This window comes from Microtus oregoni, unplaced genomic scaffold, assembly GCF_018167655.1.
Source record: "Microtus oregoni isolate MIOR12 unplaced genomic scaffold, Mior012 000073F_ref0000255, whole genome shotgun sequence".
Taxonomy (NCBI): domain Eukaryota; kingdom Metazoa; phylum Chordata; class Mammalia; order Rodentia; family Cricetidae; genus Microtus; species Microtus oregoni.
This window is the reverse complement of record NW_024543986.1, coordinates 3,152,086-3,169,136: the sequence shown is the minus strand read 5'-3', so window position 1 is coordinate 3,169,136 and position 17,051 is coordinate 3,152,086. Positions and strand designations below refer to the sequence as shown.

Below are 17,051 nucleotides of genomic sequence, written 5' to 3'. Positions count from 1 at the left end.
GGGAGCTCGTTGCCCCACTAAAGTAACCAGAGGGATTACTTTACTTGCCCTTGACTTTGGAGAGGGCAGTTTCTAGCCAGAGTTTCTCTCCCATTAGACAAGTTATGAAAGACAAGTTTCATGAAATGTCTTCGTTATACAGGCATATTCTAGGTGTTAGTCCATACATGGTCCTGGGAACCCAGAGTGCAAAAGGGCCATGCCAATATCTAAGACAGAGTGTACATGTGAGAGGATGCCACAGATGCTGTACCCTTGGGGTGGCTCTGCTAAAGTGAGTACCAGTCACCACTGGTCCAAGTCAAGTGAAAAAGAAAAGAAATTCCTAAGTGGCTGGCTGTGTCTCATGATGATCAGATGCCCAAGGACCTAGAGCCAGGGGGAAAGAAATGGAAAAGGAAGCCTCTAGTCCCCCAGCCTGAGGTAAGTCAGGCTGGAGGGCCGGAGGCCTACACATCAAGGGTTAGTTAAACTCACTGGGACCTGTCTGGAGGTTGGCTGAGCTCAAGTAAAAACCTCAGTAGGTGACCTGTCATCTGCTTGCCCCCTGCAGCCTCTTCCATGGGAACCTTTAGTACAGGTTCTCCCACTTCCTCCATTAACAGCTACTCAGTGAACCTTTGTTTAGTAACCGCAACTCCCTACCTGGGAACCAAATAGTGTATCCTTAGCAGGGATGGTTGGTGACTAATGGGACCAAAGCTTAGGTGAGAGCAGGAAACAGACTACTCTACTGCAGTTGAAGCCTGTGAGAAGGGTCATGGCTCCAACTCAGAACTGCAACATCCATCACTCAGGCAACCCGAAGAACTAAGGCATGCTGCCACAAGAAGCTGAAGGTTCCGATGCCCTGAGATAAAGTCCGAAGGGACTGACACTGAGCTTACTCAAACTAGATTCCCCTCTTTCATTCCTCCATCCCACCTGCCCAGCTCAGTCAGAGCAACCTGCCCACCTGCAGACATACAGTGCTACCTACTAGAAAGGAAAATCAATGCAGTGGCTTCCAGCCCTGGCCATGGGCCTGACCATGACACTGCACTAGGAGATGGCGGGTGGGGAAGAGAGGAATGGAGAGAAGTAGAATATTGGAATGCACAGGGAATAGCAAAGCTACCACGGGACAAGGGCCATGAAGAATAAAGCTTCAGAAATGGTCTCAGTGGCACTTTAATTACAATCAAGGGGAGATTGCAGAAACAGCAAAATGGAGGACTATCTGTTCTCTAACACTGACATTCCATTCATAGCACAGGTCGACATATCTTGCTCCCAGCTAAGAGTATAGCCAATCTCCCACCAGGAGGCCTGCTCCGGACACCTAGTGATGAAATGAGTCCCTCTAGGAGGTTAGGTTAGGGCCTAACAGAGGTAGTGGTGTGGACACTCACAGCAAGGGGCTTTATAAAGTAGCTAGAGAGTCCCAAGACACTGAAGGAATATGTGAAGAGGGTGGACCCTCCTTGTGGGGGCTGTCTAGGACAGTTACTGAAGAGCCCCACCATCACCAGCAGCAACACAGGCCAGCCCTGAGGATTCTGGCTGCAATTCTGGTCCATGCTTACCACTGAGGAAGCGCTTCATGTTATCACTGCTGGCCAGCTTCATGGCTGTCTGACCCGAGTAGGTAGCCAGTGTGGGATCAGCTCCATAGGATAGCAGAAGCCAGATGGTCTCTAGGTTGTCATTGACCACAGCATCATGAACTGGCCTGTGGAGGTCATATAGGGTCAGTGAGACAGGACTTAAGGGGCAAGTTTTTAGGCTTCAGGCTACCATACTAGGGGGAGGGGGTGAGATGCTACGGTGATGACCTCAGGGTATCCCCAATGCAACATGGGTAAGATATAGAGCAGAGAAGCCACTTCTGGCCTGAAACTCTTATCCTATGTGGCCATATCTTTGTCTTCTCTGCACTCCTTTTCTTTTCTCTCATATCCATCTCTACTTTACATTCCCCTCCATCTGTGGACAGTATCTGGAGCACAATGTAGATCTACTACTAGCTCAGCAGAGAACAGGTCCCTTGGTGGAAGTCAAATTAAAGCAGCTACAGGTGGTTGTTGAAGAGGAAGGACCCAGGCAACTGCTCAAGGGCAAGGATGTGTAGGGAGGCTCCATACCAAGCGGCAGCCAAGCACAGCCTGCATATCTTGATCTGGGTCCTTCTACTTGGTATATGGCATCCCCTAGAACTTCCTGAAGTAGGTCCTCTAAGAAGAGTGGGCGTGACTTCTCCAAAACACAGCGAGTGTTTATGTTTGTGTATGTGTGTGCATTAATATGCTATTGCATTTACTTATTCGTTCATTGTGTGTGTGCGTATGCATGAATATTTGTGTGTGGAAGTCAGAAGACAACTTGCAGGAATCAGCTATCTCCTTACATCATAGGGAACCCAAGGTTTTCATGTTTGATGGCAAGTACCTTTATATAGCAAGCTAATCTTACAGACTCAGGCAGCTCATTTTTTAAATGCACAGCGACCGAATTACAAAAAAAACAAATCTGGAATGTTAGCCCAAGATTAGCTTCCAGCTTTGATCCGAAGGCATCAATTCCACACGAGACAAGTTGCCCATCAGGAAGAGTGAGTGGACCTGACAAGGGACAGAATGAACCCTGGACAAGTTCAGCCTTTCCTTAGTTCAGTACGGACTGAACACTGAGGAACTCATCAGCTCCTGCCCTAAGCTGGCTCCCTTCAGCCCACAGAAATCCTTTCAAAGGCTTCCTGGGAAGGCTTTTTTAACGCCAGCAGCTGGATGTGCTGCAAGTCTCTAGGCTGGAGTGAGACCTCCGCAGCCAAAGACTGAACCACGGTTTGAGACTTGGCAGAGGAGCAGCTTTCTTGCCTTGTGCCATCCTGCGAGCTGCAGTTCACATTATCCCCATGTTGCAACAGGATGTTCAGGATATCAGTCCAGCCCCGGGAACAGGCCTCGTGCAGGGCTGTGTAGCCCGCATTGTCACGGTGATTCACGTCCTCACTGTGCTTCTGGAGGCAGTAGAGAACAACGTCCTGTGGGGATGGGGACAGCTCTGTGAGCAGAGAAAAGTCTCATTTTTGGAATCATTCCTGTTAGACTCACCACTCCACAAGTGTCTGACAAATCTCAAAGCCTGTCCTTTATATGTGGGAACAAAAGACACATTTCAAAATCTTGTGTGGACAAAGTCAGTGCTCAGCCTCCACTGCCAGAGCCCCAGCTCTGAGCTGTTCCCTTGGCAGGAGAAAGACATTTCTTATGACTAACAGTACTCATCTAGGTGATGATCTCTGGGATGAAGACTTGGAGCTGGCCCCCTGCTGCCCAGAGCTCACCTCTTTGAGCTTTACAGGACACAGATGGGGAGGTCTGTTCTTGACAGGGTCATGGCACCAAGTACAACTCTTTTTGTTTCCTTGTTTTGAGACAGGGTCTCACTGTATCCCAGGCCAGCCTTAAACTCCCTATGTCGCCAAAGATGACCTTGAATTTCAGATCTTCCTGTCTCTGCCTCGTGAATACTTGGGTTACAGGCATGGATCACTCCACCCAATGTGTGCAGTGCTGTGAATTGAGCCCAGGATTTGTGCTTGCTAGGCAAAGCATCTGAGCTACACCTCTAGCCCTACAACATACTTCTGTCACTCAGCCTCAGGTCATGCCTACCTTCCTGGGGCTAAGGTGACAAGGTGACAGGACCCAGAGGTGGAACTCAAATGACTTGAAGCACTTCTGCTAGCCTAGGACAAGACTATGAATAAGCTGGGATGGGGGTTGGCAGTGCCATAGGGTGACTGGCTTCCAGAACATGGTACCTACTATTATTCTGAGGTCAACGCTTTCAGGCAGAGAAAGCTACTGTGAGCCTGCACTATGGCTGCTGTTTCCTGCACATGGAAAGCACCATGCTACCTTTACGTGTGCCTCCTACACTGTCACTGATACAGATGCCCACTGTTTCCCAGACCAAGTTCCAGCGCTGGTCTCTGCTTCCCCAATGTTTGCCTGTTTGTTGGTTCTGCAGAGATTGGCTTTCAGGACATATTCAGGTCTCCCTGATAGCCATGCAGACACTCACACTAAATCTTCCAGAAAGGTAAACTGGCTGCTTGATGTGGACACAAATGAAGTTTCACAGAACAGTCTGTACGCTTATATGTACAGAAAGTCTAATAAAGAAGGCACACTCTGAACTGCAGTTAAGCCCACATCCACAAGTAAATCCTGAGGAAATCATTATGGAGAGTGAAGATACATAGTCAGGGGCGTTTGTGTCAACAGAAAGTGGAAAAAGATGAAAATGTACGCCAACGTTCAGCCTCAGGTAAATGTCATCAAGATAAATGAGGGAGTTCTGCCATTCCTCAGCACTTGGGAATCAAAAGACCTGTTTGAACTAGGACAAAAATACTGTCATAAATGATATTGGATGCAACTTATCTTGTTTTATTTTTGAGACAGTCAGAGGTAGCCCAGGCTAGATCTGAATTCACTAAGTAGCTGAGATTTGCCTTCAACTGCTGATTTGCCTACTTCTACCTCCTAAGGGTTGGGATTTCCACCACACACATCTTGTCATATCATTTAATACTGCTAACTCCCTAGAGTTGTTTGCAATAATATCTACCTCGATAGGCTTACATCAGAGTCCTTAATATGACAAAATAAGTGCTCCAGGAATACTGCTTTGCTTGCCTTCCTTCCCAGTATAAGGAAGTGAGGTTAGCTCTGGCTTGGTTTATTGAACATGCTCTTGTCCCTTCTACATGAAAGCCAAAATGAGGAGAAACTACAGGAGTTAAAGTGTAAACAATAATCACCCTGTGTTCCTCTTGGTTGGAAGAGCCACTACTCAGGAAATTAAGACAACATAAAAATGCCAAATCTCCTTTTTAGCCTAGGGATGTAGCAGATGATATTGCACTACTATTTTAATTACATTTATCCTGAGCTGACTTTTCATTGAGCTTACCTTCCCATATACTGAGATAAGATAAGGGGCAGAGCAGCCTCAGAGGCATGTGGACAGTAGAGGGGGATCAGGCAGATTTAGGCCCCAGAGGAGCCAATGGCATAGCTGTTCCCTGAGGTTCAGGCTAACGGCATCCTGTCACTGCCTGCCTGCTCAGGGAGACCTTACTCACCTTATAGCCCAGGCGAGCTGCTCGCTGTAGGAGGGTCTCACCAGCATTTTTGTTTACTATGAGTCTCCGAGCCTCTGGGGGAATCTGTCGGCCAGTGGGTGACTCTGAGGCCTCTTCTGGGCCAGCACTTCGGTACTTGGAGGGTGTACATGGTTCTGTGGGCTTCACTGGAGTGGGAGATTTAGAAGATCGCATCTTCTGCTGGCTCCAACGACCTTTGCTCTGGAAAGAAGAAATGAAGCTCTAGGTCAGGCCAGGCAGCATACCCAGTTCATCATGGCCGCGCCATTTGGCTGCCAAAGCCACCTCACGACATCTGTTTTCATGCTGTGCTTTACTGACAGCAAGCCAAGTGGCCCAGTGTCGAGATGGAGACTGGGGCTAGGCTAGTCACTAGCAATGTGAGGTTATTTTCAAAGTGAGGAAAGCTTCTACATTTCCATGAGTGGATATTAAAGATATAAGATCCTTGGCCCCATAAACCATGGCATGACAGGAGGACTGAAAATTGGGCAGAGACGTGATGGAGGAAGGTCATTGGCTAATAAAGGCACTGCCCTGGCCCATTTTATTGGTTAGAGGATAGGTGGGAGGAGAAAACAGGACAGAACACTGGGAGGAAGAGGAAGTGAGGTCAGAGTCTCGACAGCTTTCCTCTCACGAGCAGACGCCTGAGAGAGACGCCATGCCCCGCTCCCGGCATGAAGCTCCGACCCAGGATGGACTAGGCTAGAATCTTCCCAGTAAGACCGGTTCTCACAGATTATTAGAGATGGGTTGATCGGGATGTGAGAATTAGCCTGTAAGTGCTAGAGCTAAAGGGCCAACCAGTGCTTAAAAGAATACAGTGTCTGTGTAATTATTTTGGGGCATAAGCTAGCCGGGCAGGCGGCTGGGGTGTTGGGGACGCAGCCTCACCGTCGCCCTTATTACTTCATATGGCGCCCACGTGGACAGCTGCTTCCACATTAAGCCTGAGACAGCTTGGGAAGTAATTCTAGAACAAAATGAAAGCATTGTGCCTGGTTTCTTGGTAGCAGCAATTTCTCGGTTCTACTCTGCTTGCTAGAGGCAAGCCAGCGCTCTCATCTAAGAGAGGCTTCCTGACTCAGCTTTAGCTGCAAAGCCTGCAGCTCATTAAGAGGTCCTGCCACGAAACACTTAAACGGTGTTGTTGACGAAAAGCTGAACGCATGCTTTTCGGTTTTCAGCCGTAGCAGGAAAAAAGCTGCGCCGTTTAAAAATGCCGGCTTTCTGAGCTGTCCTGCCAGGACAAACTCTGACTCTTTTATGCAGGCAGTTTGTGCGGTTTGCGAGCACAGGCTGCTGAAGCTCGCTTGCTGGCAGGGACCTTGAAATGCCATAGAGTTATAGCAGTAAACATGGCTACAGCCAGTACCTCAGCCATGAGGTTGGAAAGCTAAGGAATGGACTGGATCTAGCTGGCAAAGCCACGCCTTTAGTCCTACTGAGATCGCTTGGTGAATTAAAGATTCATGTGGTCAGAAAAAGAGAGATATACAGTAAAGAGAGATTCAAAGACAGAGAAAAATTTCTGAATGGCTTAAAGTGTGTTAAAAATATATGCAGACTAAAAGTTGAAGTTCTTAAAGTAAAAAACAAAAAAAGGAAGAGAGTTGTTGTGTGTAGTAGCACACGCCTTTAATCCCAGTGCCTAGAAGGCAGAGACAAACAGATCTCTGTGAGTTCAAGGTGTAGTAGTTTACACCTTTAATCCCAAATGCCTGGGAGGCAGAGACAGGCTGATCTCTGAGAGTTCAAAGACAGCCTGGTCTACAGAGTTACTTCAGGTCAAAGATACAGAGAACCTGTCTCAAAAAGCAAAGAGTTGAAAGTAAAAATAAACAAAATAGAGGTTAAAATAAAGCGTACAAAGATGGAAAATACACAGAGACTTTTGATACTGTATGCTATTATGCTCTCTTTGAATTGTTTAAATGCTGAGGAAGGAGAAACAGATGCTAAAAGATATTTATTTATAAATACTGCTGAACTAATCCAACATAGATATTATGAATTTGGATCTAAGGATATGATACTTTGGAAAGGAGTTTCTTATTTTGTTTTCACAGAGGATGAGACGCTGTTCATTTCTTCTACTCTGATTTGGTATGATGGACCACGTCCTCCTGAATGGTTCCTGTGCACGCCTTCAAAAAATTGCTTTGCTCAACTGCCAACTGAGATGAAATTAGCACACAGGTTATGCCATGAAAGACCTAATTAAAGACGCCCCCATTCAGCAGGAAGCAGTTTGGAGAGAAAAAACTGCGTCCATGTTCCCAAATATGGTTTATAAACGTCCTTTTACATTTAAAGGGGGATATGATATAGATATGAATAATTTACATTAGTATAGATTTTGCTTTATTGATAGAGATTTAAGGTCAATTTTGTTATATGTATAAGTGTTTCTGATTTTGATTAAGGTATTGTGATAGTGTAGTTCATTTAAATATGTACTGTATAATTAAGAAGTATAGGTTGTTGATGGATAATCATCGATAATAGTAAAGCTTGTAGTCATGTTAGTTAGATTTTCTAGACATATAGAGATATATTTCAGATAGGCATTCTTCATATCTCTCAAAGGCTGCAGAATATGGCATTTAAAATATTTTAATAACTTAGGACTTTTCATGACAATGAGACACTCTGCTCCTGGCAGCACCAATCTACTTCAAGAGGAAGATGGGCATCGAAGAGGATCCTTATGGAGTTTGATAGCCATTTGTGCAAGAAACTGTTCTTGCCTGGACTATTGCATAAACTGTTAACAGAGAACCCGCAGAGAGAGGACTACTGAACTTGCCTAAATGTGAGATGATCTTTCTGGGTTCCTGATTCATGAGAGAGTCTGCGAGACATTCTTCAGGACAAGCAGATAGTGACTGCCTTTGGAATTTCCTGCTTGATGAATATGTCTGCTGGATACTATGGGCCTGAAGGCTGAAGATGGATGCCCCAACGGTACAAAAGAACTTTGGGTGACTGTCCAGACAGCGAGATGTCTTTGTCATTTCTAGAGTTTGAAGTTTCTTAGTTCTTGTTTACTTAGGTAATATATCTTTCTGGAGTCTTTGATGGAGTTAAGAATAGTTAGTTATAGTTATAGTTTTCCTTAGTTATGATAAAGATTATTGTAACTTTTACTTGATAACTGTTTTGTTATATGTAATTTTGCTATGTTAAAGCCTTTTTTTTGTTTAAACCGAAAAAGGGGAAATGATGGAGGAAGGTCATTGGCTAATAAAGGCACTGCCCTGGCCCATTTTATTGGTTAGAGGATAGGTAGGAGGAGAAAACAGGACAGAACACTGGGAGGAAGAGGAAGTGAGGTCAGAGTCTCGACAGCTTTCCTCTCACGAGCAGACGCCTGAGAGAGACGCCATGCCCCGCTCCCGGCATGAAGCTCCGACCCAGGATGGACTAGGCTAGAATCTTCCCAGTAAGACCGGTTCTCACAGATTATTAGAGATGGGTTGATCGGGATGTGAGAATTAGCCTGTAAGTGCTAGAGCTAAAGGGCCAACCAGTGCTTAAAAGAATACAGTGTCTGTGTAATTATTTTGGGGCATAAGCTAGCCGGGCAGGCGGCTGGGGTGTTGGGGACGCAGCCTCGCCGCCGCTCCTATTAGCTCCTATTACTTCAGAGACGGGCCATCTTCTCTAAAGCACTTGACAAGCCTCTTCTACCTGCTGTTGAGGTTTTGGATAAGCAATGTCCGTAAGTAATGAGAAGAACAAAGAAACACAAGAGACTGAAGTATGACTAGTCACAATTTTCAATACCTTCACTCTTATCATATAAACCTGCCCCATATCCAGTCTCGCAGGCTTCTCCCATCTTTCATCATACCACAGCCTAAGATTATATTCAGGCCCACCCAGGGCAGTGGACTGTGGGCTCTGGAACCAGACAGGGCTGGGTTTGAAGTCTGCTCCTGCCATCCACTAGTTATAACACCTGAAGCACAGCCTAACTCCTCTGAGCCTTACTTTCTCCCGTGGAAGGCCTTTGAGATGACCATTACAAAGGCTATGTATGGGCTACAAATGTTCTAAGAGTTCTGTCCTCTGAAGTGACCCATGGGTGCTTCCATTTGCCCCCACCATTGAAGGTACACAGAAGGTTCCTATTGCTTGTTATCCTGTGCTTTCCTTGGTCACTTGCACCTCAAACTCAGGTTCTAGATGAGGAATAACTGTGTTGAAGTAACTGTATTCAAAGAACCATTGTATTCAAAAGTGGGAGCATCCTCAGCTCCATGCAGCTGCAAGCCTAAGATATGAACAACCCCTGAGGGCTGTTAGCAGGGCTTAAGTATACCCCACATACAAGAGAGACATAATCCATTAGAAGCCAGAAAGAAGACAAAGGGGTGGCCACCATGACGGACTGAGAACCCTACCCCAACAGTCAAGCTCCTTTCCCACATGGGATAAGGCTCACCTAGGTAATAGGAGACTGCAAAGGGTGGGACGTGACTTTCATATTCTGTGGGGAAAGTGAGCAGCCCTTTGAGGAGATCCATGAGGAAAGGAAAAGAGGCCTCCTGTCAACAGCCAGCATCATCACCCCTGCCGCATGTATGCACTACACTGGGAGCACATCTACCCAGTCTAGAGGTAGCTCTAACACCTGACCGCAACCTTATGTAAAACTCCACACTGGTGTCAGCTAAGCTGCGCCTCAATTTCTGGGCTCCAGAAACTATGAGACAATATATGCTTATTGCTGTGCAGAATCACTAGATTTTTGAGTGATCTGTTACACCATAATGGAGCTAACATGTGTGTTTATTCAAAACCCTCAGAGCATTGAGATTTCACTTAACCAATGTCTGCTACATTATTCTACAATGCTCTAGCCCCCTGCCCTCTTTCTGTATATCCAGAGCCTACTTAGAATCACATAGTCTGACACCTTACTTCCTTATTTTCTTGCTGTTTTCTATGGGTAAGTTGTGAATCCCCTAATAAGGTTATTTTTTTTTTCCTTTTTAAATGTCCTTTAGGACTGTGTCTCACTACATTGCTTAAGCTGACCTCCAACTCAGGGATCAAGCAACTTTTCTTTACCCTCTACACCTGGCTCTCTATCTAGTTCTTAAGCTCCTTAGGGGGACAGTTCACACCGTCACCTTCTCTTTTGTTGCTTCCAGCACTGACATCTGAGCTGGGTACCTTATCAATCACAATTATGTGTTACTTGATTCAAGCTTTCCATGTAGAAAGCCTTGAGCAGTCAGAAGAATTACCTAGGAAGTTACATAAAGTGTAGAAAGGAACACTAACAGACAAAACATGCAGGTCCAGGGAATCTGTGCCATCTGGTGAATCTGAAGATCATGAGAAGTCATAACCAGTTTCCATAGCAAAAGGGTACAATCCCTAGCAAGAAAGCACCAACCATGAGGATATGATACTGTTTTACCACCAGGAAGATGGAGAATACAATGGCAGGATTGGAAGATATGAGGCAATGTACATAGGTTTTTGCTAAGCTAAGCCAGGCTCTAAAGGGTAAGTTTCTTTCTGGAGGCCAGGCTGCTAGAGCAGGCAAGAAAGCTGCCTGGGAAGGGGAGGAATGAGAACAAGTAGGGGGACCTGTTCCCCCTCCTCTTCCCCCTGGCTCTGAGCCTCTGTGGGAAGAAGCCCTTGGCCAATGCCCTGCTTTAGTGATGCAGGAGCGTCCCCCAACCCTCCCCCTGCCTTGCTTCCTACTACAAAGCCCCATGCCATGGGGGCAACTGGAGCAGGTGGTGATGACTGGGAGAGAAAGAAAAGCAGGAGGGAGGAAGGGAGGCCCTGGGGAGAGACAAAACCCTCTCCAGGAGAACGTTTTAGCAGACACTCGCCAGACAGAACAACCAGACAGAGGTATAAGAGTGCGCTGCTGAGCGTCAAGCGGCTGGCTACCTTTGTGTGGGATGGGGCCATCTGAGTGTCCAGAAAAGAAGGGGAGGAGAGGGCAGGATCCTGGGACCTCTTCCTCTCTCAGAACTGCTTAAAGGTGGCAGTGTTTTCTGCCTACTTACCCACTTGCCAGGGATGTCCCAGAAATAGGCAGAAAGCACCTATTGAAGATGGCAAGGCACACTGACAACCAGGGCTCCTCCTGAGGCAGACAAATTTGTTTCACATCCTGATACTGGCAAGCAAGACCATTGAGTCACCTCACACAAGTCCTTTACATGACTACAATCCATGTGCCTACCTCTAAGAAGCACTCAGGGATTGAGAATGACAACAGGGAGCCTGGGGAGATGGCTCAGTGGGTAAAAGCAATTGCCATATAAGCATGAGGACCCGAGTTTGAATCCCCAGAACCCATACAAAGCTGGAGTTGTGGTACAAGTGCCTATAAACCCAGAACTCTGGGGTAAGGTGGGAGGTGGATACAGAGGAATCGACAGAAAATTTTATGCTACTTCATCCTGTATATGTAGCAGGAAAACAACAAAGAGAATTTCTCAAATAAGGTAGAAGGTAAAGACCTACAATCAAGGTTGCCCTCTGACCTGCACACTTGTGCTGTGGCATGAACCTGCATTTATACACCTGAATGTGTGTACATACATGATACAAGAACATACATGAAATAAAGACTGACAACAGGAAAGAAGCAGGTTTCTGTACTCTTCAGTGGGCTCCTATCTTTCTCATAATCTACGGGTTACAGGGAATGGACATCCTGCCACGCCAGGCCAGCTAATCATGCTGTACTTCTTGTTCTCTCATTTCTGTCTCTGCCTGAAGTGCAAGGAGGCATACCAACCCTGAGAGAACACTTTACCGCTATGAAAGCCTGTCAGAGCCATTGCCTCCTTTGTTCCCCACAAGCACCCTTGTGAGACAGAAAGGACTAGGAGCATCAGCTCCATTATTTTTTTGTGGTTTTTCGAGACAGGGTTTCTCTGTGGTTTTGGAGCCTGTCCTGGAACTATCTCTTGTAGACCAGGCTGGTCTCGAACTCACAGAGATCCGCCTACCTCTGCCTCCCGAGTGCTGGGATTAAAGGCGTGCGCCACCACCGCCCATTTTTAAAGATGAGCAAATAGACTTGAGTGCCTTGTGTAAGCTGCAACAAGGATTAATGAGGGAGGAAGGAGGAAGGGGTGGGGGAAGACAAGCATCCACCCTTTCTTTGCTAGTACCATTCAGGAATTCCTACTTGAAAGCTAGACAGAAGGGTAGGAATTGCAACTAACCAACACAGCCTTTTGATTTTGGGTTGTCAGTGACAGATGCCTACCTATCATAGGTACACACTGGACATTCACCTCCTTCAAATGTAAAAGGCACCCATCATGAGGACTGTCTTATTTTTTCTTTACTGGTACCCTGAAGAATCTGATACCAACACCAGTTGTCATGAACATCAGAACCAAATGAACTGGTGATTTTGAAAAAAGATTCAAAGAATGCTTGCCTGCCTAACTGGTGAGTACCCAATCTAGGCTTCCTCATGAGGCAAAGGAACAGGGTTCGGGATAGGGAAAACAGCTAACCTGGACCCTCAAGAAACCTTGGTCTAGGGGCTGGAGAGATGGCTCAGTGGTTAAGAGCACTGGCTGCTCTTCCAGAGGTCCCGAGTTGAATTCCCAGTAACCACATGGTGGCTCACAACCATCTGTAGTGAGATCTGTTGCCCTCTTCTGGCGTGCAGTCATACATGGAGGCAGAGTGTTATATACATAATAAATGAATAAATCCTTTTAAAAAAAGGAAAAAAAGAAAAAAAAAGAAACCTTGGTCTGTTCAACAATATCCTGGTTTCTACAAGGTGTAGTCTACCTTGATTGTCTCAGAAAGCTCCATGACTGGTGTCTGGGGAGTTAAGCTCAGACAAAAGCTTCTCGATTAGATGCTAACAATCTATGCAGGCTAGCACCCTGCCATATGCTTTAACCACACCTTAACTCAAACGAGACATAAAGGTGGCTGGGGAAACGACATCAGGGGTGAAACCATATAGTTACCTATAACTTTAGTCTCCACTTCTCGAATCTGTCCCAAGCCTTCTAGAACTAGTTTAGAATACTTTCTTTTTTTTGGCGGGGGGGGGGGGGGTCGAGACAGGGTCTCTCTGTGGCTTTGGAGCCTGTCCTGGAACTAGCTCTGTAGACCAGGCTGGTCTCGAACTCACAGAGATCCGCCTGCCTCTGCCTTCGTCTGTGTTGGGATTAAGGCGTGCGCCACCATCGCCTGGCTAGAATACTTTCATACACAGTAGCTGACCTTCCTTATCTACGTGTTCCCTTCACCCTCACTGAGGAAATTACTGCCAGAGGGACCTGGTAGAAAGTCTGCCTTTCTAGCCCATATCCCCCCATGTTGATCTCTTTGGTGGCCACGCACCCTTGCCTCTTCTGAGACGTTTGCCATGTGCTTGGTCTTGCACTTTCGTTTTCCTGATGGCTTTTCTGAATTTTCAAGGCAGGCTGGTTCCTCCAGATTATTTGGGAGGAAACCGTTTGGTGAGTCCGAGATCCCCTGGGCTTTGCTGGACAAGAGAAGGTTCCTGTTCCTGAGGCAGTGCTCTGAACTTTGGGAGGAAGTCTTCTGCTTACGGGCCTTTGAATCTGAACAAGAAACAGGAAAGAATGACTGTAAGAGAAATGGAACACCATCCTTTAGTGCTTCACCATACAAATCCCTCCTCTACCCGTAGGAGAGTTTCCAGCACTGCCAGCAGGGGGCAGCCCATCTGGCTAGCCCTCAAAATGTGGGTCATTTAAAAAAACGCTCTCCCCATAGCCCAGAGCAAACCAGAATCTCTTTTCAGCCTTTTCTCGATCCTCTTTCTTTCTCCAAAATGAAAATCAATTTAGCAGCTTTGCTGAATAGTCAAGTACAGTGGGGATGTAAAATCAAAGTAGAAGCTGACTTTATGGTCTCGGTTCTCCTCATCCAACTGTTTGTCACTCTCTGAAGACACCAACATCAATGCAACAGAAACTCCCCAGCCCAGAAGGTGCTATGGGCCTACTTAACTTATATGTAATGGCAGAAAGCTACTACCTTCCTTGATTGGAAATCAAGTCATTGGTATCACTGGTACAAGGCAACATGTGTCTAGAATTGTAATTTCAAAAAGGCCTGCTACAAACTCCACTAGCAAGAGCCTCACACCATAGGACCTGCCCTAAACCTCTTGTGTAGGTGACATAAAACATTCACTTGTACTCACAATAGAGTTGTGTGGCTTGTATGTATGAATATATATGTATGCAGTTGTGTGAGTATGGACACTTGTGTGCTACAGTGAGCACATGGAGGTCAGAGGCCAACATCAGGTTTCAGTTCTCTGCTTCCACCTTGTATTTTGGCAAGGAAGTCTCTCTTGTTTGTTGCTGCACTTTGTAACGGGTCAACCTTGAACTCAACATGTAGCCAATGGCTCTGCCTTTCTCATTCTCCTGCCTCCACCTCCTTCCTGGAATTACAGGCATATTCCACCCCAGCCAGATTATGTAGTACTGGCAATTAAACTCAATCCTTTGTGCTTTATAAGCAAGCATCCTAACCAATTAAAAACTAGTACATTCGTATCCCTGGCTTATCATTAACTATGCAACGGAATAGAGGCAATTCATAATCTCTTTGAACCTCATTTTTCGTATCTATAAATGGGGAGAATATATTTCAAGTCCCAGAAATGGTAGCAGAATTGAGGTGATACAAGCAAAATTTTCCATAAAGTGTTATAAAGATTAAGGCATTAATATTATGACTTTGGTGCAAGATTGAACACTGAGCCTAGCACACAAAAGATCAACAAGGCTATGAACTAACTGTAACCTCAGTTTGTACCACCTGTGAAATGAAGGGATTGAAACCCCAGAGTTCTCAATTTACCCCCACCCCAAACTTGACATGGACTCTCATATGTGAAATTGTCAAGGGCAGATGCAGATGTAGGAGTCCTTATTCAAAACTGGAAAACTGGGTGGTATGGTGGCGTACGCCTTTAATCCCAGCACACGGGAGGCAGAGGTAGATGGAGCTCTGTGAGTTTGAGGCCATCCTGGTCTACAAAGCGAGTTTCAAAACAGCAAGGGCTATATGTAGAGAGAGACCCTGTCTCAAAAACAACAATAACGACAAAAAGGAATGAAGAATTGGCTATAGCTTATGCATATAAGAAAGAAGCCCTAGCTGTTCTTTTATCCCCTTTTCCACCTAGTATATTAGTGGGTCCTCACAGTATATCCAAAAAACACTGTGCTACATGTTCTCTAATGACACTTCCAGCAAGAGCACTCAAACTCAGGACTTTTTTCTTGATTTTTTTTACTTAAAAATTTTCCAGACAATATATTTTGAAAATGTTTCCCCTTCCCCAGATCTTCCCCACCTACCCAACTTCATCATGTTATTTTTCTATTTCTCTTCCTTTCAAAAAATAAAAATAAAAAAAAAATCCCAGAGAGACAAAAAAAAAAACCATGAAATTCATTTGTGTTGCCCAACTATTCATGGGTGCCCTGGAGTGTAGATGATATATCCAGTGTTTCTCCATTGAAGAAACTGATTTTCACTTTCCCAGCAGGTATCTTTTAGGTTGTGTCTTTGTTTTGCTTTCTGAGACAGTGTTTCTCTGTGTAGCTCTGGATGACCTAGAACTCACTCTGTAGACCAGGATGGCCTTAAACTCAGAGATCCACCTGCCCCTGCCTCCTGAGTGCTGGGATTAAAGGCATGCACCACCACCATCCGGCTTCTTGTTTTTAAGACAGGGTCTCAGTATATAGTCCTGGATGGCCTGAAGTTCACTATGTAGACCAGGTTAGTCTAGAACTCATGAAGATTCACCTACCTCTGCTTCTTGAGTGCTGCAAATAAAGGCATATACCACCATACCCAGCCTTAATCCTGGGCTTCTGACCCAACAAGTTTGGGTTAAAGCAAGAGGAAGGAACAGAACTATGCCTTGTGAAAACTGCAGGAAACATGGGGAAACCACATTACAGAGTTCAATAAAGAAGAAAATAGCCATCTATTCCATGTACCAAGGCCAGGGCAAACTGTAGTATATTCAGTTGCAGAAGAAACAGAGCTTTATGCTAGCCTACAAAAGCACAGAGTGAAGGTAATGGGTAGGTGCATGGAAATGGGTCTTTCTACCTCTTTCACAGAATAAAAAGACAGAGAGCCATGCACAGGATGAAAGGAGAGGTTACAAGAGTTAGATAGGAGTAGGGTGGTCTGTCTAGTTTGTCCATTTCTTACTTCTCTGACACTGACCTCAAAGCCAGATTGAAAATAGGTAAGGGAAACTGGAGCTTTCTGAGGAGAAATGTTGTTAAGAAATTCTCACATGAGCTGAAGAGATGGCTCAGCGGTTAAGAGCACTAGATGATATTCCAGAGGACACAGGTTTGATTACCAGCACCCACATGGGTCCACAACTATCTGTAACTCCAGTTAAAGAGGATCCAGAAGATCTAATGCCTTATTCTCATAAACAAAAAGAAATCTCAAACAATTAATAAAAATATAGTTTAAAAAGAAATTTCTGAGCTGGGCGGTGGTGGCGCACGCCTTTAATCCCAGCACTCGGGAGGCAGAGGCAGGCGGATCTCTGTGAGTTGAGGCCGGCCTGGACTACAAGAGCTAGTTCCAGGACAGGCTCCAAAGTTACAGAGAAACCCTGTCTCAAAAACAAAAAAAAAAGAAAGAAAAAGAAAGAAAAAAAATTCTGCATGAAGAGATGTGCCAACACAAAGTTCCCAGGCATACCCAAGAAGAAGAATGATATATTTTTCAACAATCTGGGCTGCCTCCAAAGATACCTTAATCACTGGTGTCCTCTATGTTTACTGGTAGATGTTTTAGCAAAGGCTAGTAAATCCCTATCATGATGCTATGGAAACTTATCTCTCTGTGT

At 45.5% G+C, this 17,051-nt stretch overlaps 1 protein-coding gene across 1 annotated transcript in view; it reads right to left on the bottom strand.

Moving 5' to 3' along the window:
- LOC121441161 (BCL-6 corepressor-like protein 1) overlaps positions 1-17,051 on the bottom strand; it is a 70,342-nt gene that overhangs the window by 13,537 nt on the left and 39,754 nt on the right. The window contains exons 9-12 of the mRNA XM_041642287.1: positions 13,520-13,743; positions 5,135-5,356; positions 2,856-3,022; positions 1,566-1,711 (exon numbers count right to left, since the gene is read on the bottom strand). Of these exons, the coding sequence (XP_041498221.1) occupies positions 1,566-1,711; positions 2,856-3,022; positions 5,135-5,356; positions 13,520-13,743 (759 nt within the window). The remainder of the gene's footprint in view (positions 1-1,565; positions 1,712-2,855; positions 3,023-5,134; positions 5,357-13,519; positions 13,744-17,051) is intronic.